The sequence below is a fragment of the Callospermophilus lateralis genome, chromosome 1 (genome assembly GCF_048772815.1).
Source record: "Callospermophilus lateralis isolate mCalLat2 chromosome 1, mCalLat2.hap1, whole genome shotgun sequence".
Taxonomy (NCBI): Eukaryota; Metazoa; Chordata; class Mammalia; order Rodentia; family Sciuridae; genus Callospermophilus; species Callospermophilus lateralis.
In genome coordinates this window covers 223,549,010-223,576,676 of record NC_135305.1, presented here as the reverse complement: position 1 = coordinate 223,576,676, position 27,667 = coordinate 223,549,010, and the positions used below count along the sequence as shown (strand labels likewise).

Genomic DNA, 27,667 nt, shown 5'->3' with positions numbered 1-27,667 from the left:
ATCGAACATCAGGGTGCTTGACCGCTGGCCCACATCCCCACTTGCTTTCTGTTTGTTTGTTTATTTGGTACCAGGGATTGAACTCAGGGGTGCTTAGTCACTGAGCCACATCCTCAGCCCTTTTGATTTTTTATTTTCAAACAGGGTCTTTGTTAAGTTGCTTAGGGCCTTGTTAAGTTGCTGAGGCTGGCTTTGAACTTTGGATCCTCCTGCCTCAACTTTCCGAGCTCTGCTGTGACTGCCCCCTCAGTAGGGTCCACCTGGTAGAGTCCCAGGTGGCCATGCCTCTCGCACAGGCATGTGCCATCATGCCCTGCTTTTCTTGTTTTGTTTGCTTTTTGTTTTATTTGGAGATGGGGTTTCACTGAGTTGCCCAGGCTGGCTTTAAACTTGCACCCTCCTGCCTCAGCCTCCTGGGATGACCAGTGTGGCCAGTAGCCTGGCTCTGTTAGATTGAGTCCTGCCCTCTCAAGCCTGGCTCGGGCCACCTCTGCTGGCATGGCTCTCAGTTGCATGCTCATTATTATTTGAACGTGTCGTGTGCAGCCTGTAAAGGCAAGCTGGAGTCCAGCACTGACCCCATGTGAGGAAAGATGCTTCTGAAGGCCCTGCTGCATCAATGCCTTGACACTCAGGACCCCTGGATGTCTGCAGTCACAGTGTTCACTTCTGCACAGGCCACTGGGTGTGCTGGCCCTGCAGAGACTCCTTGAAGTGACAGAGATTGGAGACATCATCTCCATCTTTGGGGGGGTCCACAGGCATCCCTTAGTCAGGTCACGCTGGACTTCCTGGAGGGCATTTCAGGCCTGCCAGGCTACCCACTATTGGTGACTTTGGGTAACGGCAGAGGAGCATCTTTCTAGGTAGTGCTGTGCCTTCTCTAGCTGTGCTGTGTCTGAGCAGTGACCCAGGCAGCGTCCTCAGAGAGGATTCTGCCTTTGGGGGCCACAGAGGACTGCCCTAGGTGAGTGGATGGAGCAGAGATGTCTGGTGGGAGCTCATTTGAGGTGTTCCAAGTGACTTCAGAGTTCACAGTGGTTTTGAGGTGTTCTGTGTCCTCGTCTCTCTTTTTTTTTAATATTTATTTTTTAGTTCGCGGCGGACACAACATCTTTATTTTTATGTGGTGCTGAGGATCAAGCCCAGCGTCCCACGCATTCCAGGCGAGCGCGCTACTGCTTGAGCCACATCCCCAGCCCATGGCCTCGACTCTTGATGTCAGTGGACATGATCATGTAGCTTGTGTCCCCGACTCTGGTGTGACCGCCCCCTCAGGAGGGTCCACCCGGTGGAGTCCCAGTGGCCTTGCCTCTCCCACAGGCTGCCTTGGCCTCTGACACATCTTTCTCTGTTGAAGGTGTGGGGCAGGTTGTCCTTCAGGTTGCCGCAGCCACCAATTGCAAGCATCACTATGGAGTGGAGAAAGCAGACATCCCAGCTAAGTACGCGGAGGTGAGTGGGGCCCGCCGAGGCACGGAACCCCAATGAGGGCAGACCTGCTGTGCCCTGTACCCTGCTGCTTCAGGGCTTCCCCACCTGGGCATCAGTCTTCACAGGCCTGGGAATTTTAATTGACTCAGGGGTGTACCTGTGTTTACAGCCCCAGCCCCTCCCTGCGGATTGCCACGTCCCTTAGGGAGAAGTTTTGGCAGGGCCCCCTGTGCCCTTGGTTCCATTCTTCTGGGATTGCACACCATGGGCACCTGGGAGGAGGTGACTGTTCCCCTCCTGGTAGAAGAATCATGCTTAGCTCCTCACATCTGCCTACCCTGACTCTCACTGCCCACTTCCCTCCTTGGCCATTCCCCCTCTTAGCAGTGGAGGATTGGGCCTTTGCTAGAGCCAGCCCATTGTAGCTTCTGCCCAGGGTTGAGAGTCAGTTGGACCTGGCGAGTGGGTGTACCTGAGCCATCACTCTGGCCTGCAGAAATGTGTCTAGCACCCTGGGGTGCTTCTCAGCAAGACTGTAGATGGAAACGGACATCCCAGACAGTGTGCTCCTGCCAGAGCAGGAGAGGCCGTGGGGTCTGCAGGCACCCGGGGGGGGCGGGGTGTCGGAGGTGGGGCCCTCCTGTGCCTTCCTGGCCTCCCTGGGTTTCTAAAGGGCTGTCTGATGTGTGTTCCTTCCAGACCATGGACCGAGAGTTCAGGAAGTGGATGAAATGGTATGGAAAAAAGCATGCAGAATACACAGTGAGTGCCATTGCTCCATGCCCGCGACTACGACCCCTGCCCCCTGCAGCCCTCCCATCCTGTCCACTATAGGGCCCCTGCCACTCCCGCATAGTAACATGGGAACTTTGCCCTTACTGCCTCTCTGGCCTGGGCCTCCATCCTTCAGGCAGTGTGTGGTCACCGTGAGCCCTAGCAGGAGGAGGACTTGCAGTTGGTGGGCCTCCTGGAAGTCCTTCTTCCGTCTTGTCCTTGAGACCTGAGGACTGCCTTGGGGCGGGCCCAGCTCTGCTGCCCTGGCTGTGTTAGCAAAAGGCACCTGGGGGGGGGTGGAGTTCCTCTCCACCCCCGCTGCACAGGTTGGTTGCTGTTGCAGGGTCCTTGTGGACGTGTCATAGCCCATGTGCATGTGAGTGTGTGGGCCCCTCTGACCAGTGGCCAGCTGATGGGACACTCATTTTTAATCTTAAGCTGTTGCTTTTTAAGTCTTTTCTTTCAGTGCTGGGGATGACCCCAGGGCTCACGTCTGTTAGAGGCAAGTGCTCTGCCCCGAGCCGCACCGTGCCTATGGCCTGCTACTGGCGATGGTCAGGAAAGTCCAGCTGGCCTTGGCTTCTCTTTGCTGAGGTTTGCCCCTGTGCTGACAGCAGTGACATCTGCAGTCCTTTCCTCCAGTGGCTGTGGGGTTTTGGCATTGAGTAGCTACACTAGCTTCTAGTACTGAGTCAGGAAATCCTTCCTGGGCAGGGGATACAGCTTGCCTTCTTTTCTTGGTGACAACCTTTTCTACATCCCGACTCCCCCCTCCCCCGCGGCCCCGCTCACTGAGAGGTGAGGGTGGAACCTGTGCTCCTCTTGCCTTTGCACGTCCGAGGGCCTCTGGGTTTCCCCGGGATGGAGAGGCAGCAAGCCGCTCAGCTTCCATTTCCAGGACACCTGTTCCCATCCAGGGCCTCTGTCTCCTGGAAAGTTCCCAGCTGAAGTCCCAGCTAGGTCACCAGGTTCTCAAGATCCCCGTCTAATAGAGGTCCACAGGGTTGGACTCACAGTGTGCTCCACGTTTCTGCTGAGAGTTCAAGCACATGGCTTGAAAGTTCTCATCGCCGTGTTTCCCAGAAGGAGCCCCAGTCAGTCTCCTGGTGGCCTCCTGTGCTTTCACTACCAGAGGAAGAGAGGGAGGGACGAGGGGTCAGGTTCTGGTCGTCCCCTTTCCTTCTCGTCTTGTCGTCACTGAGGCTTGCCAGGCCTTGGGTCAGCTTGTGTGTGAAGTCATGGTGTCGCACCTGGCCCATTTCCACTGTCTGCATCTCCTGGGGGCTCATGGGGCTCACTGTCCATGCTGGTGGCTCCTGACTTATGGCTAGGAACAGAATTTTGGGGGAAAGAACTCCCTCCCTCCTAGCCTGGGTGATACCATAAACACCAGAGCAGAGACAGCAGGCCTTTTGCTGGCCTCAGCCCCCAGCTCCAGTGCCCTGGTGTGGGCAGCATCCTGTTTTGCAGGCAGACCTTCTCTGGGAGGTGTAGCTGGAGGATGCCCCTGGCTGTTTGAATGCCAGTTTTGGCGGGAATTTGTGTCCTGATTTTTGAAAAAGCCTCTGAGTAGCTCTTTGTGGCTCTGACACAGCGCCCTGGTTGGCAAGCCTGAGTCCCATCTTCCGTTACTCAACAAGGGAAGAGCAATAAAGCCAGGAGGAGCCTAAAAATAGCCCAGTGTGCTTTCCCAGACTCAGAACCACCTCATGGGCTCGGCACCCTCCCCCAGCTCCTTGTAGAGGCTGGGCTCACAGACTGCCCTGCGGCTCTGCGCCTGCTGCTCCGTTCCCTCCTGCGGCTGCAGCGGAGTCCTGCTCCCTGGAGGCTGCGGCTGCTCTTGCCTGCCTCAGCTTCTACCCATGAGCCCCATCTATCCTCCAGAGCCCTGGAGCCAGCTTTGGGGCAGAGACACCAGGCCAGTCTCCCTTGTGTCGTTGGTGCTTTGTGGTGGCCTGGTGCTCAACAGATGTCGTGTGTTCAGGAGGCAGACCCACCGGCACCCTCTGTGGCTGTGGCCTCGGGATCCCTGCGTGGCTCCGCCCCTGCCCCTGTGGGGGCTGTCCTTCTGGGGGATGCGCTGGGGCTGGGACAGCTGTCCCCGAGGTGGGCTGGCTGCCGCAATGCCGCCCGTGGAGGCCCCGCAGCAGCAGCCAAGCCCTCAGCTCTCTGCAGGCGCTGGCATCTCTTACCCTTGTTTGCTCTGGGCCCAGGCCACCCTGGCCTCCCTATGTGCCAGATGCTGTCAAGAGGTGGGCTCTGGTGGTAGTACTACTGTGGTGTGTCCATGCTGGTTGGCTGTTCTGCACGTAGGCAGAGTAGCTAAGCCCCAGGGTCAACTTGTGGACATGCTCTTTTTTTTTGCTTCAGTTGTAGATGGACACGATATCTTTATTTTATTTGTGTATTTTTATGTGGTGCTGGGGATTGAACTCAGTGCCTCATGCATGCTAGGCAAGCGCTGTGCCCACTGAGCCACAACCCCGGCCCCGACATGCTCTTTTGACAGGGGCCCTCACCCACCAGGATGGTGGTTCCAGCTCTCCCTGGGTTTGCGTGTGGCCTGCCTGAGTCTCCTATATGCGGAGACTTCACAGGGCTGGGTCTGTCCTACAGATAAAGAGGTACTGCCCCGCTGCCTATTAGACGGAGCTCTCCATGCTCAGGGCGGGGTGCAGTGGCCACAGGCTGCGTGAGGCACAGTCCTGCAGTGAGAACACTCCTCCCTGTGGCTCCAAACCCGCCACCTAGTTTTCCCTCTGGCCTTTGCTGCATCAGCAGGACTCTGCGACACCCAGCCAGCTTTAGTTCTCCCCTTGGGCCTGGAGACTGGGGAAACCGTCCATCTGCTCTTCATCAAGAGTGCTTGGCCCCAGCAGCACCTGGCAAGGAAGGCCCAGAGCGGGGCTGGGTGCAGGAGCAAGCCTGCCCCCAGGAGCGTGGCCCTGTGGGAGGGTAGGAGTGAAGTCGGGTGGTGCTCATGGGTGCTGGGCAGTGACTTGGCGGTGGTCTGCCATGGATGGTGAGCTGTGAAATAGAAAGTCCACCCCAGAGGGCTGACGGTGTTGTATTGGAATCCAAGGCTCCCCAGATTGGGTGATCCTTTGGGAGGACCCTAGGACACAGCACGTGACTGTCCTTACTGCTGTGGCTTTCACATTGACAGGAATGAACAAGGGCAGTGTGGGCAGAGGCTGGGGGGAGCTGGGGAGTTCAGGCAGGGCTTCCGGAATCCTCTCAGTGAGTCATGTAGGACACGCGTCACTCCCAGCAGCAAGCCAATGAGTGGAATATTGTCATCTAGCGCACAGACCTATTCCCTAGTGTTTTGGGGGTAAGGTCCTCTTGGTGCTTCTACCTGTGACAAGCTGACTTCAAAGAGAGGCAGGCATGAATTATGTGCCCAGCTTGACATGTCTGGGGGGCCAGGGCTGGGTATGGAGCTGGGAAGACGGAGACGTTAGGGTTGGCTGGAGCCAGTGCAGTGTCCTGCCCCTGGAGAGGCTCAGGTGGCCCTCCTGCTCCCATGGTCTCCCACGGTCACATCTCCTCCTGTCTCTGTGCTCATGTGCAGCTGCTCTGGCTTGAGTGTGACCTTGTCACATCAGATAGCAGTGTCTTGCTGTCCTGAGAGATGCTCTGGATGGGACATGGAGCTGTGGGCGCTGTGTGAGCAGCATTGTGGGGAGTCTGATGGGCGCTTCTGCTGTGACTCATTAGCTGTCCCCACCCCTTCCCTAGCTCGAGCACCCAGGAATGCCATGTCCTGTCTCCAGACCCTCCTGTCCTGGACGTTCCCTGTCACTGGAGTCACACACCGTGTGGTCTTTGTGTCTGGTTCCCACTGAGCACGAGGTCCTCAAGGGCCATCCCCCTGCAGGTGTGCATGGACGCCCACATGGAGTGTGGCACATGTTCCTGTCTCTGGGGCTCCCGCCTCATAGTGGAAATGGTTGCTGTTGGAGAGCACAGCGCCTCGCGTCTTGGCTTTCCAGATGTGATGGCCCTGGGCAATTGGTCATAAGACCTGGCCTTAGGAAGCCAGAAAGGAGCATTAGCCTCCCAACAAGAACTGCCGTGCAGCTTGGGTTGTGGGGACACTGGTGCCAGGTCAGACGTGTAGTGAGCGGACAGAGGTCCCTCAGCGGGGCCGGCTTCCCCTGCTGTGTGTGCGTGTCGTGGGCACTATGGGGACAGGAAGGGCACCCTGGGCTTCCCAGCCCTGCGGAGCTGCCTCAGGGAGGCCCTATTGGGACTGACACAGAGCCTGCCCAGGGCTGCCCCTGGAGGGCCCAGCCACAGCGCAGGCGGCAGCAGGCGCATCCTGGGTCCATGGGCCCTGTGGGTGGGCTCCAGCGAGAGCGTGGACACAGCATCACGGCTGTCAAGTACATTCCTTGGTGTGGCTGTCACCACTTCCCATCCAAGCTGGTCTGCCCCCCTCCAGGCCCTGAGTGGTCGTGGGCTCTGCCCTGCTCCGGCGTCCTGGCTGGGCTCAGCTCACCTTGCTCCGGCCCGCTGTAGCACAGGTGGCAGCTGGCGGGCCTCGGCCTCTCTTGTGTCCTCCCCCCGGCGGCTACTCCTCTCAGGTGTCCTCATAGCAGCCGGGCAGGGGCAGGACTATGGGACTGCACGAGACCCATGCGGGAGTAAACGGTGTCTTTTCTTTCTCAGCTGGAACGAGGCGATTTCCTCTCAGAAGAGTGGAGAGAGCGGATCGCCAACACAAGGTACGGCTAGTGCGGGCACGTGGTACCCACGGGCATGGGGCATCCCATCGCCCTTGAGGACCCGGGCGGGCAGCCCCTTTCTTATGCTGGCCATCTGGGTCTGGGTCACTGTCCACCTCGTCGTGTCTGAGGAGTGACAGAGTGGCCACTCGTAGAGAGTGTGGAGTGTGCTTCTCTGTGGCCCCAGCCCAGCTGCCATCTCTATCTCACAGCCTGTCAGGGCTTGACTCTGGCTCCTGGACTGTCCATGCTCAGTGCCTGCAGGGACAGTGGGCATGAGACCCAGCCCTGTCTAGGTCTCCAGGTGCCTTCATCGTGGGCATATGCCATCCAGTTTTGCATTCTGTGTGCTGGTGACAGAGTGTCCACTTTTTGTGTCCATCTTTTGCATTCATCCCTGCCAGGCCTTCATGGCTCTCCACCTTGATCACAGCTGTCCTGCTTCCTCCTGTCCAGTCCTCAGGGATGTCTGACCTGGTGTGATCGCTAGTGGACGTTTCCAGACACTCTGGTTTTAAGACTGCCAGGGTTCAGTGGGGCCCCGGCCTTGTTCCGGCCCCGTGCTGTTGCTCTGCTCTGGTGGCGCCCCGGGGGGCAGGTGGGGTGTGGGCAGCGCCTGGTGGTGGCTGGAGGCAGGCCGTTGCCACGCTGGGACTCTGCGCCTGGAGTGGAGCTGTGGCTGACTCAACTGGAACATTGTTTTGCAGTGTTATATTTGTGAATAACTTTGCCTTTGGTCCTGAGGTGGATCACCAGCTGAAGGAGCGGTTTGCAAACATGAAGGAAGGTAATGCACCCCTCCACCAGGCCCTCGCAGTACAGGGCTCTGCACAGACAGCCCCTGCTGAGGGCTGAGGTCGCGGTGTGCGCAAATCTTGGCCTGGGTTGTCTCTTTGGAACAAGTGAATCCACTGCTGTGGGCTCGAATCCTTGTGCCCAAGGTGCGTCTGCCTAGGGCCCTGCCTCAGATGCCACTGCCCTCCAGTGCGGCAGACAGGCAGATTGGGAGTCTCCCTTGACAAACCTTGACGTGTCCCCGGCCCACAGTGGCAGGCTGCATCAGAAGCCATGGACTCTGCATGGCAGGGCCACGGTGGCTCTTGCTAGTGTAGCTAAGGGCAGAGCTGCTGCTGCTGCCGCTCTTTTATTTTTGGTGGTGCTGGGGACTGAACCCAGGCCTGTGCACGCAGGGCATGCGCCTACAGCTGAGCTGTGTCCCTAGCTCCCGACAGAGCTGCTGCTTGTCCTCCTGCCTGCATCTTCCTGGGGCTCTCATGGGGCCAAGCCCAGGAGGTATGGGGCAGGGTTGCCCCTTGCCCGCTGCTCACCAGGGTGCCGCTGCTCCCCCTCCTCTGCCGGCTGTTGTTCTGTCTGCTGCTGCTCTGAGTTCCCAGGTCGCTTGTTCTCGGGAGGCCCCACGCCAGGAGAGACTGTGGGGATGCTCTCCTCCGGGGTTGCTGTCCCGCTGTCAGGCAGACTGAGTAGACAGGCTAGCCCAGCATCGACCAGACGGCCCCAGTTGAGGGAAGCACTGGGCCTGGGCCTGGGCCTGGGCCTGTGTGTGCAGGGCTGTGAGTGTAGCCCTGTGTGGAGCACTGTCCACAGTTACTGTAGAGTCAGGGGTGGCCAGTGCCACGCTGCATCCCTGAGCGGCCCTCAAGTCCCTCCTGAGGACTGGGGTCACCAGTGTCAAGTGCTGCCTGCACCCTCAGAAGGAAGAGACTCCTTTTGGACTCCACAGCTGCCTTTCCATCTGCACTCACCTATGGGCACTGCCTGGTGGCTGCTGGGGTCACTTGCTCTCTGCCATTCTCACCTGTGTTCTTTTCTGTGGCCCTAGGGGTGGCACCTGGGGCTTTGGCATGCAAGACGGGGCTCCCCCATACTCTGGCCACACTCAGGCCCACCCCCCTCCTAACCTTGCCTGTGTCGGTGTTGAACTGTAGTCTTGTGGGGCATCCCACGTCTTGCACTTGCCCCTCCCTGTGTGTTGACCTGTCCCTCACAGCCAGCTGTGCTGGGTGACAGCCCTTCGTGGTAACAGGTGCCCTCAGAAGGCACTCACTCGCCTCAGTGGATCCCTTTGGATCTGGGATCACACAGGACGTTTACGAGGAGTGGTCACTGGTGATGCTTGCTGCCCGCGTGCTTGTGGGGTGTGTGGGGCACAGCTTCCTGCTTCTGTTCATGGCCTGGGTGCGCAGTGGGGAGCAGGCTGTGGTAGTGGTGTTCTCTGCAACTCAGATGATTCCCCGCGTGCCACTGAGCCAGCCTCGCTGGCTCCATAGCCTTCTGACAGGACCCTGCTCATCAGGGTCTGACTCCTTCCTGGCACAGCAGGACCTGGCCAGGCCTGTGGCAGCCCAGCCCAGCCCAGCCCAGCCCAGCCCAGCCCAGCCCTCCTGCTGGGGGTCGGGACTTAAAAAGCAAAGGCAGGGTAGGTTGTGGGGGCTGGATGCTGGTGTCCTGTGAGTGTGTGCACACACAGATGTGCCCAACTGGACGATATTTGAATTTTCTAATTTAAATTTCACGCTTTCATCTTTGATTTTATTATAATAAAAGGTTTGGGCTGGGTGTGGTGGCTGGACCTGCCATCCCAGGGACTCTGGAGGCCAAGGCAGGAGGATTGCAAGTTCAGGGCCAGTCTCAGCAACTTAAAGAGAACCTGTCTGGAGATGAAATGTCTTTAAAAATAAATAAATAAATAAATAAATAAATAAAAGGCCAGGGTTGTGGCTCAGTGTTAGAGTGCTTGCCTATCATGCGTGAGGCATGGGGTTTGGTCCCCGGCACCACATAAAAATAAAAATAAAGGCATTGTGTTCACCTACAACTAAAAAAATAGTGAAAGAAAAAAAAAGGGGGGCTTAGTGCAGCTCAGAGGGCTGGCTCCGCCCCACGACTGTGCACGCGCACACAGCTTGGCTCCCAGGGTAGCGTATGTCTACGACATGTTTTTTTTCTTTTTTTCCATTTTATGTGAAAATTTGTTTCATAATGGCGACGAGTATTGATATTTACATCGGCAATGAATTTAGTGAAATTGAGGGTTCCCTGTGGCTCTTGTGGCCCTTGGACTTTGTCGTCTCTCTGGGCACAGTCAGACCGCTGTCTGTGTGACTCTTGCTTTCATCTCTCCAGGCTTCACCTCGAATGTGTGGCCACGCATCCCAGCCCTGCCCAGGGCCTCCCCATCCCCGGGGCCCGTGCTGGCCCTTCGCACACACTTGTGTCCCCTTTCCTCAGTTGGCCGCGCCCCAGGAGGTGGTCAGCAGGCACTGCTGTTCCCAGCCTGGCTTCCTCCTCCATGGGTGGCAGTCCCAGGTCCCCAGACACTCTGTGTGCTTGGTTATCAGAACCCGTGTGGACCCTGCAGTCGGTGGTGGGTGTGCTGTCTGGTGCGCCTCCACCTTGGGCAGCAGGTTCAGGGACGCACCGGGGCTGCGTAAGGAAGGGCTGCCCAGTGTGTTTGAAGGAGGACTCTGGGACAGGTTCACCTGGCAGCCGAGGGCTAGGTTTCCTTCCTCTGAGTGGTGGGCGGGGCTCGAGTCCTGGTGCTTGTCTCCTTGGTGGCCTGCTCTGAGCTGCAGTTTGGGTCACGTGTATGCATATGTTTTCCCACGAGTGGTACCAGTCTCCTTTGTGTTTCAGGTGGCAGAATCGTGTCCTCGAAACCCTTCGCACCTCTGAACTTCAGAATCAACAGTAGAAACTTGAGTGGTAAGCAGCTCTCACGTTGCTGGGAGACTGAGCAGGGCAGAGTAAGCACAGACATGCATTAGCCACAGTCTACCCTGGCACTGCGGACATGGGGCAGCTCCTTCTCTGGCTGGCAGGTCACTGCAGGCTGCCAAGCAGTGTCCTGATTTCCATCTGCCTCATGACTCCCCAAATAATGATGACCACGCTTCGTCTGCTGTGGTCCAGTGTCCCCTGGGAGCAGAGCCACCCAGATGAGACCCGTGGCTCTGAGGAGGTGGTGAAGGATCAGGGCCCTGTGGACAAGAAAAGGCTTTGGCATGGAGGCCTAGGTTGCCTCCCACCAGCTGCCCCAGGCAGGGGAACCTGTGGGCCCCTCCCTTGTCCTCTGGACACAGCTCTCCTCTCTTCTCAGGGTTGCATGTTCAGAGGTGCTGGCTGTTCTCACAGCTGTGATCTGAGCTGTTTCCAGGTCCTTCTGCAGGCTCCTTGTGACCCGTTCGGTCGAGCCCTTGCCTTTATCCTGATAAGCTCCCCTGGGCCACAGAGCTCTGCCTCAGATGCTCTCCTCCGCCTGCTCGGCAACCAGGCCAGGCCTGGGAGCTGCTGGCCAGCCTGGGCTTGGGGGGACCCAGGCGTGGCCCTGCACAGGGTGGAGGCGGTCGGCAGTGGCACAGGGCGCTGCTTGCCCTTCTCAGCTGCGGGGCTTTGGAGGAGGGTGGCCGGGCCCGGGGCCGTGCCCTCTGTGGCCTGAGCTGTTCTCCTGGTCTGCAGACATTGGCACCATCATGCGCGTGGTTGAGCTGTCACCCTTGAAGGGCTCGGTGTCGTGGACGGGGAAGCCAGTCTCCTACTACCTGCACACCATCGACCGCACCATAGTGAGTTCTCACGTGCTCTGCCCCCATGTGCTCGAGGCTTCCCGACCTGGCTCTGGGCAGCCACCTCTGCCTTCTCCCAGAATCGTCCACCCGTGGAGCCCTGTGTGGGCTGAGCAAGAAGGGCAGCGAGTGGCTCACAGTCAGGGCTGTTTGTTGGTCTCAGGTCTGAACACCTGGCTTCCTCACCCAGTGTCCTGCGAGGCTGGTCCTGTGCCTCTGCCACCCGCTTCCCAGTCTCTCTGCAGGAGACAGGACTCTGGGGCTGAGGGTGGGGACTGTCGTCGTGAGTGGCAGGGACAACAACTTTTTTGGGGGTTAAGTCACACTAGGCTTGCTGTTGATGCCAGCTGTGTGCTGACTGCCTGTCACCTGGCTGTCCAGCGTGCCTGAGGTTCTCTGGGTGTCGCTTTTGTCCTGGAAATTTGGGACTCACTTGTATTAAGTGTTTTTTTCCTCTTCCTTTTAGCTTGAAAACTATTTTTCTAGTCTGAAAAATCCAAAACTCAGGGTAAGTTGGTGTTTCTTTCTCCTTGAGTTAGCGGTGTGGGTGTGGTGCTCTGTGTGCAGCGGCCAGGTTCTGAGGGACTAGGGGCTTGAGGGCCAGGGTCTCTGCACCCCTTGCTGCCCTCTGCCTGTGCGTCTGCCTCACTGCCAGCAGACCCGGCCAGCCGGCGGGGGGCGGCTGTGGTGTGAGCGTGCCGAGGCGGGGGCTTGTGTGCAGGCTACCGGCTCGTTGTGCTGCCCTGTGTCCCTCCCCGACCAGAGGTAGGTTTCCCGCCTGTTGTGGTCTGCCTGACCTGTGTTTGCTCTCATGCCTGTCCTGCTTGGACAGTGGACTTAGTGGTGCTTCTGCGGCTTCAGCTGCCTGGTCACTGGACATCAAGCTGGGGGCATGACCCTCCACTCTGTCCCTCTGGAGAGTCAGAGGGGTCCTTGTCCTTAAATGGACTGGGTTGGGCCCTGTGGGCGGGGGCCCTCTGGGCAGTATTCTTCCTGGGATGTGGGTCTTCAGGAGAGTGCAGCTGTCCAGGCTGGCTGGCTGGTTTTCTCATGACTGCAGAGTGCCAGTGCCTCTTGGTCAAGGGGGCAAATGCCTGGGCAGCTAGTGGCCTGCAGGTGGACCTCTGGGTTTCTCCTTCAGGGGCAGGGCTCGGACTTTGCACTGGGTCTTGCTCTTGGTCGGCTCGTGTTTGAGGTGTTTGGTTTCTTCTCACGGGCATTGGCGGAGGACACCGGCTGCCTGTGTGCCAGCCTGGGTCTCGGGCTGCGCTGCCCCCACACTCTCACCTGTGCCACGGGGAAAGGAGCGATGAGCAGAGCTGAGTGCCAGTGCCTTCTGGACACGTGTCCCACGCTTTCTTCCCAGGAGGAGCAAGAGGCAGCTCGGCGTCGGCAGCAGCGAGAGAGCAAGAGCAATGCGACCACCCCCACCAAGGTCCCCGAGAGCAAGGCGGCCGCACCCACCAAGGTCCCCGAGAGCAAAGCGGCTGGGCCCGCTGAGGCCCCCAGGGTAAGGCGCCCTCTCACAGGGCCCCCAGGGAAGGCCCATAGGACTCAGCCCCTGCCTCGGCCACGGAGGCAGTGCCTGCCATCCACGGGGGGGCTACTGAGAGCAGCTGCCCTGCGCCTCACCCTCAGCCCCTGGCACCGTCTTGGTAATCAGCTGGACCCTTCGTTCCTGCCTTTGCCCATCAGGATTCTGGTGCTGAGGAGGAAAAAGCGGGGGTAACCACTGTCAAAAAGCCATCTCCCTCCAAAGCCCGGAAGAAGAAATTGAACAAGAAGGGGCGGAAGATGGCTGGCCGAAAGCGCGGGCGTCCCAAGAAAATGAACACTGCAAACCCCGAGCGCAAGCCCAAGAAGAACCAATCTGCACTGGATCTCCTGCACAGCCAGACCGTGTCCCGGACAGCATCGTCCTCGCCCCAGGGTGAGCAGCCTAACCCTGCCCGGGGCACCTCCTGGAGCCAGTGTCCAGGTGTCCTGGGGAACGAATGCCTGCCTCCTGCCCACCCTGCTGAGGGCACTGGGAGGAGCAGGGGTGGTACCGGTCAGCACCCTCCTGCCCTGGGCGAAGCCCTGTAGCATGTGGGTGCTTTTTCATCCCATTCTTGCTGGCGGTTAGCGCCTGCCTAGCACATGTGAGGCTCTGGGTTCCGTCCCTCAAAACAACTAAGACCAAAGTGGTGGTGTTCAGGCCAGGAGTGGACCACCAGCCAGATGGCCACTGCTGGTGGTGGTCCATGTTGCCGAGATGTGCTGTTGGGTGCGTCCTCTGGCTTCTAGGAAACGTAGGGAGCCTTGGTTCTATAGACCTGGAGAGCTGCCCCGGATAGTCAGGGCATGAGGGCAGGGGTTCAGTGGCTGACGCCTGGATGCTGCTTTCTCCTGCAGATGCCTGCCGGTCACCTCACAGCCCGTTCTACCAGCTACCTCCCAGTGTGCAGCGGCACTCCCCCAACCCACTGCTGGTGGCGCCCACCCCACCTGCGCTACAGAAGCTGCTAGGTGAGCTGGCTGGGGGCCCAGGAGGCCTGGCTGGGGCAGCTGCCCTGGACTGCAGTGTTTTCAAGACGGGTCGAGGGTTCTGTTGGTCATGGCTCCCATGCAGCTTGGGGTTGGGTGTAGAGGTTCTTCATCACCAGTGTTCCCCAGAGACCCCTGCTAGACCTCCTGGATGGGTCAGCAGAGGCTCAGGTTGGGCCTGTGTGAGTGACTGAGGCTGACTCACCTCAGGAGATACTGATGGCTGTCCTGACTGGAGTACCAGACCAGGGTGCTGCTTAGCACTCTGTAGCGTCAGGACACCCACCCTGGAGACCGAGTCACTGCACAGGGAAGAATCCCAGCACAGTTCTCAGGTGGGCTCTATGCCCGGAGGGTGCCACGAGAGTGCAGGGCCATCTTGCTGTGCTGCACAGGGCACCCTTGTGGTGTGGGTGCTGCGACATGTGTCACAGGGAGAGTGGGCATTGCCATGGTTGCGGGGCACAGCCTAGGCATAGCAGGCAGCCCAAGCCCCACCCAGAAGTGCAGTGTACACTGCGGCGTGAGCTGAGGCCAAAGCCCAGTGCTCCTTAAGGGCCGCCCCTGCCCTGCCCTGCCCTGCCCTGCCCTGCCCTGCCCTGCCCTCCCTCTCCCCTCGTGTGCTGTCTTCCAAGCCGTGTTGTGTCCCCCTAGAGTCGTTTAAGATTCAGTACCTGCAGTTCCTGGCTTACACAAAGACCCCCCAGTACAAGGCCAACCTGCAGCAGCTGCTGGACCAGGAGAAGGTGCGTGTGGCCCTGCCCTCCCCGCTGTGTCTGTCCTGCTATGAGCACCTGGGGTGGGTTTCTGTCGCTCCCGTGCTGGCCCCACTGTCACCGCATGGCATTGGCCTTCCCAGTGGGTCCTTGAGCTCTCTTCCCGTCTCTCCCCTACCCACAGGAGAGGAACGCCCAGTTGCTGGGCACCGCACAGCAGCTCTTTGGCCACTGCCAGGCCCAGAAGGAGGAGATCAGAAGACTCTTCCAGCAAAAACTGGATGAGGTAGTGGCCTGAAGGCCATGCGGCTGCCTTGGGCCTCCATCCTAGCAGTTATGACCAGGGTCTTGGTGGAGCGCGGTGAGGTCCAGGGCAGCTTCCCCTAGCTCTGCCTGCCTTTGTGATGGCTTGCGGAGGAGAGAAGGCCCCGGTCCACTTGCAGCCACGTGGGGCTGCTGCTTCTGTGTCCTGGGGCAGGGCTGCAGATGGTCACTCCTTTCACCTCTGTCTTCTCTGCGGTCACCAGTATGCACCCCACCCTCTAGTGTCCCCAGGGAAATGAGAAGCTCCTTCTTTCTGCCATCCATCCCATCACTCCCTCCCCTGTGGTCCCTGGCAGCCGTGGGGGCTCCTCAGTCTGCCGGGGTGAGCTGTTCCTGCACCCACGCGCCTCTTGCTGTGTCTCCAGCTGGGTGTGAAGGCCCTGACCTACAATGACCTGATCCAAGCCCAGAAGGAGATCTCTGCTCACAACCAGCAGCTGCGGGAGCAGTCCGAGCAACTGGAGAGGGACAACAGCGAGCTACGCAGCCAGAGCCTGCAGCTGGTATGTGCACGCATCAGGCTGCGGCTTCCAGAGTGTTCTGGAGTGGGCTGGGTGAGGACTGACCTGCTGGGGCTCCCTTGGGCACGTGGGCCCAGAGGCCTGTCACTGACTAGTCAGCCATGGAAGAGCTGATGTCCTCCAGGAGCTGAGCTTCCCCACAGCCCTGGTCAGGATGTCTGTGAGGCCCGGTTCAATCCAGGCAGGCCTTCTGTGGACCCTGCCTTAGACCATGCTCCACCCTGGGCCTCTGGAGCTGAGGGCAGGTCCTGTGGCCCCACTTCTCATATGCCACTGGACCTCTAGGAGCCTTGCTTCTCAGAGTGTCCCCTGCCAGGTCACAGGGCACTCCTAACCTCACCCCTCGTGGGTTGGTGATCTTGTGTACCACAGGCTCTGTGAGGGCCCTGGCTTGCCACACTGGCATCCAGACGCGGAGCCGTGCTCCAGGCATGCAGGGCCATGCCCTGGGCACCCTGCTGCGAGAGCAGCGCTCCTGGTCTCCCTGCCTTTGGGGCCGGGCTGGGCTGGGCTGGGCTGGGCTTGCTGCCAAGACTCCTTATCCCTGTGGCTGCAGCTCCGGGCTCGGTGTGAGGAGCTGAAGTTGGATTGGTCCTCCCTGTCCCTGGAGAACCTGCGCAAGGAGAAGCAGGCCCTGAGGAGCCAGATCTCGGAGAAGCAGCGGCACTGCCTGGAGCTGCAGGTAAGACCCCAGAGACCCCCGACTTCCAGCCTTGAGAGTGTCCCTGAGGGCAGCAGAGGTGCCGTCTTCACACCATGGGCCTGTCCTTGTCCTGTCAGGCCCCTGCTGTGCACAGGCTGTGACAGCTGGGCACCAGCTTACTCCCGCTCCTTGCGTGGCCTTGGTGGCAGGGATCCACCCCAAACCTCTGATTTCCTGGGCACTTCCTCATAAAAATACCTAGCAAAGTGGTCCCTGACAGAACTTGCTTATTTCAAAACCAGCTCGGGGGCTGGGGCTGGGGCTGGGGCTCAGTGGCAGCGCTCGCCTAGCACAGAGGAGGCACTGGGTGCGATCCTCAGCACCACGTAAAAATAAAAACAAATAAAATTTTTAAAATGTGTTAAAAAAAACAAACAAAAAGCCCCAGCACATACCCTGAGACGTGAGAGGTGTGTCCACTCAGAAACCGTGAGGAGGCGGGGCAGTGTGTAGGCCTTCCCTCCCAGGGCACACACAGTACTGCCAGGTAGCAGTGCGGAGGGAAACGAGGGGGCTTGCAGTGAGCACCTGGACCCCTCTGAAGGCCATACCTTCCAGGGCAGGCTCCAGATTACAGAAAAGGTCCCTGTCGCTGGGCGCTTAGCATGGGATGGCTCCTCACGAGACACTGGGATACACTCAACATGAACTCCCGACGAGTGGCTTCCTGGCATTTGAAGGCTCTGGGGCACATTGCCCGCTGCATTTCTGCACTGTGCCCTGCTGAGCATCAGTGTCCCCAGCAGCCTCGCTGTCGTGTCCTGTAAAACAGGAGCAGCCGGGCACGGTGGCACACGTATTGCCCCAGCTTCTCTGGGCCGAGGTGGGGTTGCTTGAGACCAGCCGAGGGACACAGCGAGAAACGTCTCAAAGATAACAGGGAAAGGAGCTGGCGGGCCCCGCCCACACCGTCCTGCGCAGCCTCTGGCCTGGGAGAGGTCTTCATGCCAGGCCCTCATGGCTTCTGCCCTTCCCAGCATGACGGGCTCTTATGTGCTCAGTGGCACATCAGTAGCGGGCTGAGGGGCCACAGAGCAAACCGCCTCGTCCTCCGCAGCATTGCTGAGTGTTTCTATGCTCACAAGTCTGTTCTAGCAGAAGTGGGCCACTGTGCTTCCTGTGACTGCTGGAGGCGTGTGCTCTCCTCTGTCTGTGACATCTGCGTGTTATGTATCTGCCACCCCATCCTTAGGGCGAGACCCTGTGTGTGCCCATGGCATCCTGGCAGCTCCGGGGTGGCCGTCTTGTACCTTCCTTGGGAGGGTCCCTGTGGGTGGTGGCTGGCTGGGAGATAGGCCTGGCCGCCCTCCCATCCCGTCGGACGGCTCCCTCTTGCCCTGCAGATCAGCATTGTGGAGCTGGAGAAGAGCCAGCGGCAGCAGGAGCTTCTGCAGCTCAAGTCCTGCGTGCCGCCTGACGATGCGCTGTCCATGCACCTGCGCGGGAAGGGCACCCTGGGCCGGGAGCTGGAGGCGGAGGCCAGCAGGCTGCACTTGGAGCTGGACTGTGCCAGGCTTGCCCTGCCTCACGTGAGCAGCATGAGCCCAGAGCTCTCCATGAATGGCCACGCCACCAGCTATGAGCTCTGTGGTGCTCTGAGTCGGCCTTCTTCCAAGCAGAACACCCCCCAGTACCTCGCCTCCCCCTTGGACCAGGAGGTTGTGCCCTGCACCCCCAGCCACAGTGGCCGCCCCCGGCTGGAGAAGCTGTCGGGCGTGGCCTTGCCCGACTACACCAGGCTCTCCCCAGCCAAGATCGTGCTCAGGAGACACCTGAGCCAGGACCACGCTGGGCCTGCCAAGATGGTTGCCAGTGAGCTGCACTCGCGGTAAGTGCAGTGGAAGGGGCCGCAGCCACAGGAAGAGTTCTGGGGTTTGCCGGGCTTGGTCCGCTACGGCTCCAAGGGGGCTCCTGAGTTGTTGTTTCTCATTGCAGAGCTGAGCACGCCAAGGAAAGCAGCCTTCCCTGCCAGAGCCCTGGCCTCTCGAGCAGCATGAAGCTGAGCCCTCAAGACCCCCGGCCCACTTCTCCAGGGGCCTTGCCCATAGCAGGAGAAAGGAGCAGTGAGAAGGTGAGGTGCTGGTCTCCTGGGAGCCTCGGCTTCGGGCTCTGCAGGCTGAGTGCTGGGCAGAGCAGGCTTGTCAGGGCTTTGGGAGGTGCCCAGCAGAGCCATCCTGAGACATGTTTAGGAGAGTGGGTTGCCCTTTCTAACTTTGGGCTTGATGGGACACAGTTTTGCCTGGAGGACATGTGGGTAACTGACCTGTGCAGGCCTCAGGATGCAAATTGTGGCAACAGGCAGGGCTCCGTTAGGGTCTCCCTTGGGAAGCTGTTTATTCCCAGGGTGGGGAGCGCTGGTGGGTGCTGGATGCAGCTTAGGAGGCCGTTGCCCCATGGTTCTGTGGTAGGGAGCCTCTTGCACGTTTGCAGGGATGGAGAGGAGGTGGGGGGTGGGCAGGGGGTGGGGGAGGATGCCCTGCAGGCAGTGATCAGGGAGCCAACAGTGAAGCAGGCTGAGTGGTCTGGAGACGTGTTCCGAGTGAGTGGGCCTCTGGGATGTCCAGGAGGCTGGGACTGCACTGACGAGGGAATAGGCTATGCATCTATAAGCCCAATGGGCCTGAGAGGTGCCGTCACCGTGGAAGAGAGTTGACTGTGGGGGCTGCCAGCTAGAGATGGATGCTACTTGTCCCTTGCAGGGGAGTGGGGGTGGTGTACTGAAGGCTGTGCTCCTGGGTTGGGGTCTGCTGAGCCTGGCTGGGCCAGTGGTGACAGTCTGGCGCTTGTCAGCAGAGTGGGAAGGAGCGAGCCTATGGCAGCCATGGGGAGACCATCACCAGCCTGCCCATCAGCATCCCGCTCAGCACTGTGCAGCCAAACAAGCTCCCGGTCAGCATTCCCCTGGCCAGTGTGGTGCTGCCCAGCCGCGCCGAGAGGGTGGTAAGCAGGGCTGGGGCTGGGGCTGGGGTTGGGCTGGGGTTTTGGGGACCACGTGTGGCCAAGAGGGGTTCGGGATTCTCGTTTTTTTTTTTTTTTTGGTGGATGGGGGGCAGAATACCTTTATTTATTTATTTTTTTAATGTGGTGCTGAGGATCGAACCCAGTGCCTCACGCATGCGAGACAAGCACTCCACCACTGAGCCATCACCCCAGCCCTCTTATTTGTTTTTATGGGGTATCCTTTTTTGTTAGATTACGCCCCATTGCCAGGCATGGTGGTGCACTCTGGTGACCCAGCTACTCAGAAGGCTGAGGCAAGAGGATCACAAGTTGCAGACCAGCCTCAGCAACTTAGCAAGACCCTGTCTCAAAGAAATAGGGATGTGGCTCAGTGGTTCAGTGCCTCTGGGTTCCATCCCCACTACCCAAAATATAAAAATCAACAAATTCGTATGCTAAAAAATTTTAAGCATCCGACTCCAGAGAAAGGGCATTCAGAGTGCAGATTTAATGGTGCAGTGCCTGCTCTTTTACCTGTTGTTGGGCTTGGTGGAAGGTGGCCTGAGTGAGCAGAGGGAGGAGAGCCTTACCGATCAGGAGAACCCGGGTCCCGCACCCGAGGCCTGTCTCCTGCTGCTCCCGAGCAGTGCCCTGCCTGAGTGGCAGCCCCTCATCTCTCATGGGTGGACCTGTGGCAGCTCCACCTGGTCTCTTAACTGCTCGTGATGTGTGCGTGGCTCACCCACACGCGTAGTTCCTGGGTTTTTGGATGTCCACAGTCTTCTCTCCCCTGGTCTTCATTTGGCCTACAGTCCTCCTAGCCCAGTTCCTGGCTAGGGCCTCGAACCCCCTCTGCCACCCCTTCTTTGTCCTGCTCGGCCTGCTGACGTGCTGTGGTCTCTCTCACAGAGGAGCACCCCCAGCCCTGTGCCGCAGCCCCGAGACTCTTCATCTACCCTGGAGAAGCAGAATGGTGCTAACGCCCATGCCGCTGGGAGTAGTGCAGGAGGCAGGGGCCTCTCTCTGGCACCCACAGGTAACCCCTTTGGGGGGCCGTTCCTGGGACTGGCAACCACTACCTCCTCCCTGGGACCCGTGTACTCAGGCCTCCACCACTGCTGCGGCCTATTATGCAGGAGGGTCCTGGGGCTCTGGGGTGGATGGGATCTCAGTGGGGACTGTGGGTCCAGGGCCTTGCTAGCTGCTGCCTCTCCTGACCCCACGGCCCTACACCTCCCAGCAGTGCAGTCTTGGCTGTGGCCACCACAGTATGCAGCTCTGACCTTGAGCCTGGGTTGCTGAGCACTGAGAGGTGCTCTGAGACATTGTGCAGTAGGTCCCCCATCCAGCAAGGTATTGCCCTGGTCATTTGCCAGCTTGAAGGTTGGGGTTTCCAGGCCCAGGATATGGAGTCTGGCTTAGAAAGTTGCCCTAGGTGTCATGTGGGGTCTGCTTTTACCTCAGAAGGGCTTGCTCCAGCCATGGCTCTTGTGATGAAACGGGGCTCTGCTGCTTTCCTGTGCGGGGCAGAGAGCTTCACTTGTCTGGCTTCTGCCACAGCTGTCCCAGCTGGAGAGCAGCCACAGCTCTGTAAGTGCCTGAGTGAGGCCGTCCCAGCCAAGCCTGACCTGCAGGTGCAGAGGCCATGCCCACATCCCCATAGGCCGCTCTTTGACAGGCCTCCATGCCCCCGCTCCATGTCCTCTTGCTCTAGTCCACAGTCCAGTGCTAACAGAGACACTCTGCATCAGCACCCGCTGCCCAGGGCGGTTTTCCAGCTGGACGAGCGTTTGTTCTGTGAGGTAGTTTTGGTGGCCCTTAGAAGCTTTAGGTAGGGGTTCCACGAAGGGACCCGGGTGAGTGGGGCTGCGTGCTGGCTGTGGACAGGCCCCACGCCTTTCCAGTTACCAGAGAAGCCCCTGGTCCCTGGAGTCAGTAGAGCACACCACACGTATTCTGACCTCCCAGTTCCTTACTGCCATCCATTCTGTCTGTCCTCGTGGTGTGGGGCAGCTGCGCGTGGACCTGTCAGGGGCTCCCCAGGTTTCCCCAGGCTCCTGTCCCCATTCCTGGTCACACCCCAGGATCTGGTGAGCAGGCACTGCCTCTCGCTCAGCAGTGTGTGGGAACGCGGGTGCAGTAGTGGTGGTAGGGATCTCCCCTAAGGCCTCTGCTGGTAGTTTGTGCCCAGAATGTGTCTCTGGCCTGAGCACTATGCTGCCACCACTTGCTTCCTGTCCTGACTCCCTGGCAGAACCAGAGACATGGCCCTACTGTCCCTGGGAGGTCCCAGAAGTATGTCCCGCACATGGTCCAGAAGTGGCCTGAGGCTCTGAGCCCAGCGTTGCCTCTGACCAGGAGCGAATGGACTGGCACACAGGCTTTTCCCGTACCGTGTTTGTGGCTGAGGGCAACAGAGCACTCTTGCTTTCAGGGGAACATTTAACCAGCTGGGCCCCCTGTGGCAAGGGCCTGCTGAGGTGTCTCAGTGGAGGCCTGAGGCCACAACTGCTCGGACAGGCGGGAGGGAGGGTCCCCTGTGGGTCTGGAGAGGAAACAGACCAAGGCCAAGCTGGTTTGGGAATGTCCGCCCCACTGACCAACAGCTGCTGCTGTGCAGTTAGGGCTGTGGGTGGTCCCAAAGTCGATGTGGGGCTGGGAGATGGTGGGACACGGCCGGGGCGGGTCCTCTGACATCCTATTCTCTGAGACCCTGGACCACTCAGCTCTCCCCTTCAGGAGAGAGAGCTTTTGGAGTCAGCAGGTCGCAGCTGGGAGGCCGCTGTGGCTCCCAGGACCAACCCCACTTTCGGGGCTCTCCCTCTTCCTTTTTGGCCAGGATCGGGGCACACTAGGTTCTCTGGGGGCACGCCTCCTGAGAAACCCACGCCTTCCTTGGCAGGATTCTACGCTGGCTCCATGGCCATCAGCGGGGCTCTGGTGGGCAGCCCTGCTCCACTCGCCTCTGGAGCTGAGCCTGTAACCCTGGATGAGCCCTCCAGCTCCGGGAGCCTCTTCACCACTGTGGGGTCCCGCAGCACCACGCCACAGCACCCTCTGCTGATGCCGCCCCGACACCCAGGCCCCGCCTCTCCTGCCCACCCGCTCTCTGCCAGCCCTCGGCTTGCTGGTGCCACCCAGTGCCCACCTCCTGACGTAGGCAAGGGAGACTTGCCCTCTGACTCGGGCTTCTCAGACCCGGAGAGTGAAGCCAAGAGGAGGATCGTGTTTACCATCTCAGCTGGTGGGGGTAGCACCAAGCAGTCGCCTTCCACCAAGCACAGCCCCCTGGCCCCTGGAGCCCGCGGAGACTGTGGGCAGAGCCACGGGCAGGACAGCCGCAAGCGTGGCCGGAGGAAGCGCACGTCAGCTGGGACCCCAAGCCTGAGCACAGGCGTGTCCCCCAAGCGCCGGGCCCTGCCTTCTGTTGCTGGCCTCTTCACACAGTCCTCAGGGTCCCCCCTCAACCTCAGTTCCATGGTAAGGACCAGGGCAGCCGCACTGCAGAGTGCACATAGGCTCTTGAGGCAGCATCTGCCCCAAAGACCCCTGGAGGGACGGTGGGTGTCCAGGAGGCAGAGACCGAGGGGCAGACCCTAGGGCTTCAGGAAAGCTTGGCCTGTCCCCTCTGGCTGGTCCTAGAGAGGCTGGGTGCAGTGTGAGAGGGGCAGCCTAGTCTGCTTCTCTGGGATCCAGAGTTTTGCAAAAGCAGGACACCAGGTGGGGAGGTGCCTGGACAGTAACCATAGCCAGGCAGGTCTTCAGATGCCTCAGGAGGTATGGGACGTGCCCCAATGTCCCCAGAACCCTGGGTTGGTCAGGAACCTTGTGAAGCCGTTAGGTATTCTGCTTTGGGATCTACATGTCCATGTTTTTGCGTGTCTGTGCATCTGCCTCTGTTTGGCCCTCAGGTCAGTAACATCAATCAGCCCTTAGAGATCACGGCCATCTCCTCCCCTGAGAACTCACTGAAGAGTTCCCCCATCCCCTACCAGGACCATGACCAGCCGCCCGTGCTCAAGAAGGAGCGGCCCCTGAGCCAGACCAACGGGGCCCACTACTCCCCACTGACCTCTGATGAGGAGCCAGGTTCTGAGGACGAGCCCAGCAGCACCCGGTGAGTGGGGGACAGGACAGCAGCCTCCCTGGGAAAGGACGCTGCACAGGCAGGGAGGGGCGCACCTGCCTAGGAGTGGGGGGCCTCCTGACCTGGGCCAGCCTTGGCTTCAGAGGGCGATGCTCTCAAGCAGACAGACCCCTTGGGGAAGGCTGCCCGGCCACCTCCCTCAGGGTCGGCCCATCTTGCCCACGGGCTGCGCACACTGTCATCCCAGGGAGGCTGAGGAAGGAGCCCTGTGAATTGGAGGCCAGCTTCCTTAAGCACCTTAGTGAGACCCTGTCTCAAAATTTTGAAATGAAGGGGCTGGGGTTCAGTTGGCAGAGTGCTTCCCTCACATGCACTAGGCCTGGGTTCAATCCCCAGCACCACAAACAAACAAACAATAAATAATAAAAAGAAGGGGCCATTGGGCTGTGGCTGAGTGGTAGAGTGCGGGTGAGGCCCTGGGTTACATCTCGGCACCACATAAAAATAAATAAATACAAATAAAAGGCCTGTGTCCAGCTACTACTAAAAAAAAAAAAAAGGTGAGGGGCTGGGGTGTAGCTTGGGGTTCTGTAGCTTTCCTAGCATGCATGAAGCACTGGGTCCCATCCTCAGCATCTTGTAAAACTAAGTAAATAATAAAATAAAGGTCTTGTGACTATCCAAACGAAAAAAAAAAAAACAAAACTTTTTTAAATGAAAAATGAAGTTTCAGGGGCTAGGGCTGGGCTGTGGCTCAGTTGTAGAAGGCTTGCCTAGCATGTGTGAGGCACTGGGCTTGATTCTCAGCACCGCATATAAAGAAATAAAAATGAAGTTCCTTCAACAACTAAAAAAATATTTCAAAACAAAATTGAAGTCTGAGCGCCTTCAGTGCCTGTGGTCCGCCTGGCCAGCTGTGCGGAGGTGTGTCTCCTTCTGAGCGGCAGCGTCTTGAGATGTGGTTCTCACATGGTTCTCCCACTTACAAACTGCAGCTCAGGGGTCTTGAGTCCACTCACAGGGCTCTGCGAGCCTCTCCATCTGGTCCAGAACATTCCATCGCCCCAGAAGGAAGCACATTGCTTTGAGCAGGTCCCCGTCCCTCCCTAGCCCTGCACCCACAGATCCACATGCCATCTTTAGACTCCTGTCCTGGTCATCTCCTGTCACAGGGTCACACACGCTGTGGCCTTCTGTGTCGGATTCCCACTGAGCACCAGGTCCTCGGGTCCATCCACACTGCAGCTGCCGCCTTGCTCCTGCTCGCGGCCAGGGGCACTGGGCACTTTGGGTGGGTGTGACAGTTGAGTGCGTCTATTTATTAATCAGTGGATACTTGGGCTGTCACCACCTTTGGATGTTGTGAATCTTGCCGTGAGCACGGCTTTTTGTTTGTAAATGGGTTTTCAGTTTACCTTGTCCCTTGCAGTAGAATTACTGGGCTCTATGGTGAGGCTGTTTTTAATCTTATGTATGTATTTTGGTGCCAGTAATTGAATTGAACCTAGGGACCCTTAACCCTGAACCACATCCGCAGTCCCTTTTTTTTGAGACAGGGTCTCTCTAAGTTGGTTAGGACCTTGCTAAGTTGCTGAGGCTGGTCTCCAGCTTGCAGTCCACCTGCCTCAGCCTCCCCAGCCCTGGGATCACAGGCCCGCGCCTCAGCACCCAGCCTGTTTTTTCGCTTTGATTTTCCCTGGGTACTAGGCAATGGACCCAGGTTGCTCCTCCCCCGCCCAGGCTGGTGTGTTTTGTTTTTTTTTTTAAAAAGAGAGAGGAGAGACAGAGAGAGAATTTTTTTTAATATTTAGTTTTTAGTTATTGGCAGATACAACATCTTTGTTTGTATGTGGTCCTGAGGATCGAACCCGGGCCGCACGCATGCCAGGCGAGCGCGCTACCGCTTGAGCCACATCCCCAGCCCCCCAGGCTGGTTTTGAACTTGCCATTCTCTGATCTGGGCCTTCCACTCACGTTCATGGCTCCATGTGTGCCTTTGGACCTGCGTTTGGTAGTCCGCCCACCCCGTTGCCTTGTGTGGAGTGAGCATCCTTCACACAGGCAGCTTCTCCATGGCCGTGTGTGCTGGCCACACCCTCCTCTGGTGACTGGTGTGTGCACAGCCTGGTGGTGTCCTTCTCAGAGGCCATGCCGCCCCGGGTGCTGTGGTGCGAGAGATCTGCATCCCTTGGATTCTGCTCCTCCCATGGTGAAGGCTTTGCCCCTGAGCCTTCCCCATGGGTGTTGGGAGCAGCTGCCCGAATGGTTTCAAGATCTTCCGAGTTGGGTGCTGCTGAAGTGGTGAAGGTGGCAGTGCAGTGCCAGGCTCCTCGAGCCGTGTGCTTCCTCTGAGTTGGGACTCGCATTTCACTCACCTGTTGGGACCCAGCAGAGTCTGAGGCCCTGTGTGTGTTGTGGGGGTGTTAGGCCCTACTTCCTGCTGGACCTGGCCCCAGCTATGTTTGAGGGTTCCCCATGCAGGGCCTGGCAACAGGCTTTGTGTCCGTCACTTTCCAACCTCCCCAAGCGGTTTGGTGTTAGCAGTCCTGTACATACCCTCGGATGTCACATGTTAATGCTGTTTTTTTCCCTTAACAGAATTGAGAGAAAAATTGCAACAATCTCCTTAGAAAGTAAATCTCCCCCCAAAACCTTGGAAAACGGTGAGTGGCAAATGCTTCCTGCTGCTTGTTCCCAGCCTGAGGCTCAGGCTCGTGGTCAGGGCCTGTCCCTCCCAGGCATGTGGCCTTACCACTCATGGTCACCCTGCATCCAGCTGCTCCCCTGTAGACCCCTGCTTGGGAGCCACCCTGGGCTGTAGTACGTCTTGTGGGCCTGCCTTGTGCCCTTGGGGACACTCACCTCATTGCCAGTGTGAGTCAGACCAGCTAGTTTCTTGGCCAGCCTGCCCCCCACCCCCAAGAGCCCCAGTCATGGGCTCCGACCTCCATTCCTTCCACCTGCACAGCCCTCCCCTCCCTTTGGGGTGATTGGACCTGAGTGCCCAGGACACAGTGCAGGGCTCTATTCTGAGGCCATGTGGTCTGACTCTCCAGGGCTTCCTCTTGCTACTCCTCACTCCCCTCACCTGTCCCTCCTGCCTCTGTCCTGTCTCAGCTCCTGTAACCCGTGGAGTACCTGGCCCTGCAGCCTCCCTGAAAGGGGTGCCAGGTCCCACGTCAGTATCTCAGTGGCTCACACCTCTGCTGCTCTTCAGCAGGTGGTGGCTTGGGACGGAAGCCAGCCCCTGCGAGCGAGCCCGTCAACAGCAGCAAGTGGAAATCCACCTTCTCACCCATCTCCGACATTGGCCTGGCCAAGTCTGCAGACAGCCCCCTGCAGGCGAGCTCCGCGCTGGGCCAGAGCTCCTTGTTCGCCTTTCGGCCAGCCCCAGAGGAGCCTGTCACGGCCGAGGCCAAGCTTGCCACCCACCCAAGGAAAGGCTTTTCTGGCTCGCTGTCAGGGGCAGATGGGCTCAGCCCAGGCGCCAACCCTCCCAATGGCCTGGCCTTCAGCGGGGGCCTTGCCGCGGACCTCAGTTTACATGGCTTCAACGACGGTGCTTCCCTTTCCCACAAGGGCCCTGAAGTGGTCGGTCTGAGTGCCCCACTGAGCTTCCCCTCCCAGCGGGGCAAGGAGGGCCCCTCTGAGGCCAACCCCTTCCTGAACAAGAGGCAGCTGGAGGGCCTGGGTGGCCTGAAGGGTGAGGGTGGCCCTGGCAAGGAGCCTACTGAGCCTGGCCTGCCCCCTTGCGGGCCCACGGACAAGGCTGCCCTGCCACACGGCAGCAGGCCCAGCAAAGGCCGGGACCGCGAGCTGGACTTCAAGAACGGCCACAATCTATTCATCTCCGCTGCGACGGTGCCTCCTGGGGGCCTCCTGGGAGGCCCTGGCCTCGCCACTGCAGTGTCCTCTGCCGGCAGCGCAGCTCCCGCCACCCAGGCACACCGCCCCTTCTTGGGGACCTTCGCCCCTGGGCCCCAGTTCACCCTGGGCCCCATGTCCCTACAGGCCAACCTCGGTTCTGTGGCTGGCTCATCCGTGCTACAATCCTTATTCAGCTCCGTGCCGGCCGCCGCGGGCCTGGTACATGTGTCGTCCGCCGCAACTAGACTGACCAACTCCCACACCATGGGCAGCTTCTCTTCTGGGGTGGCTGGCGGAACCGTTGGAGGTAGGCGGAGGCAGGCCTTCCTGAGTCCAGCTTCCCCAGGGCAGGGCTCTGGTCACCCAGGGGCGCCTCCCCCAGGAGCGCTCAGGTCTGTGAGCGCTGGTCCTTTGGGAGCCCCCTAGAGGGCCGTGCTGGGCCGTGCAGCCCCTGCACCTTGG

The 27,667-nt window shown here is 59.3% G+C and overlaps 1 protein-coding gene across 8 annotated transcripts in view; it reads left to right on the top strand.

Moving 5' to 3' along the window:
* Dot1l (DOT1 like histone lysine methyltransferase) overlaps window positions 1-27,667 on the top strand; it is a 59,993-nt gene that overhangs the window by 27,743 nt on the left and 4,583 nt on the right. For 4 of the 8 annotated variants that reach the window (XR_013091081.1, XM_076852225.1, XM_076852221.1 and 1 more), the window contains exons 6-27: window positions 1,361-1,455; window positions 2,134-2,196; window positions 6,883-6,938; window positions 7,646-7,725; window positions 10,593-10,661; window positions 11,415-11,521; window positions 11,988-12,029; window positions 12,888-13,031; window positions 13,217-13,451; window positions 13,916-14,029; window positions 14,702-14,793; window positions 14,948-15,049; window positions 15,453-15,590; window positions 16,165-16,290; window positions 17,655-18,139; window positions 18,247-18,382; window positions 19,102-19,251; window positions 20,161-20,287; window positions 22,154-22,731; window positions 23,163-23,368; window positions 25,937-26,001; window positions 26,556-27,512. Coding sequence is in view for 7 of the 8 variants with exons in the window: in XM_076852225.1 (XP_076708340.1) it covers window positions 1,361-1,455; window positions 2,134-2,196; window positions 6,883-6,938; window positions 7,646-7,725; window positions 10,593-10,661; window positions 11,415-11,521; window positions 11,988-12,029; window positions 12,888-13,031; window positions 13,217-13,451; window positions 13,916-14,029; window positions 14,702-14,793; window positions 14,948-15,049; window positions 15,453-15,590; window positions 16,165-16,290; window positions 17,655-18,139; window positions 18,247-18,382; window positions 19,102-19,251; window positions 20,161-20,287; window positions 22,154-22,731; window positions 23,163-23,368; window positions 25,937-26,001; window positions 26,556-27,512 (4,167 nt within the window). In the remaining variant the exon portion in view is untranslated. Of the gene's footprint in view, window positions 1-1,360; window positions 1,456-2,133; window positions 2,197-6,882; window positions 6,939-7,645; window positions 7,726-10,592; window positions 10,662-11,414; window positions 11,522-11,987; window positions 12,030-12,887; window positions 13,032-13,216; window positions 13,452-13,915; window positions 14,030-14,701; window positions 14,794-14,947; window positions 15,050-15,452; window positions 15,591-16,164; window positions 16,291-17,654; window positions 18,140-18,246; window positions 18,383-19,101; window positions 19,252-20,160; window positions 20,288-22,153; window positions 22,732-23,162; window positions 23,369-25,936; window positions 26,002-26,555; window positions 27,513-27,667 lie in introns of those variants that run through there. The other 4 variants (XM_076852224.1, XM_076852222.1, XM_076852223.1 and 1 more) reach the window with 4 other exon arrangements.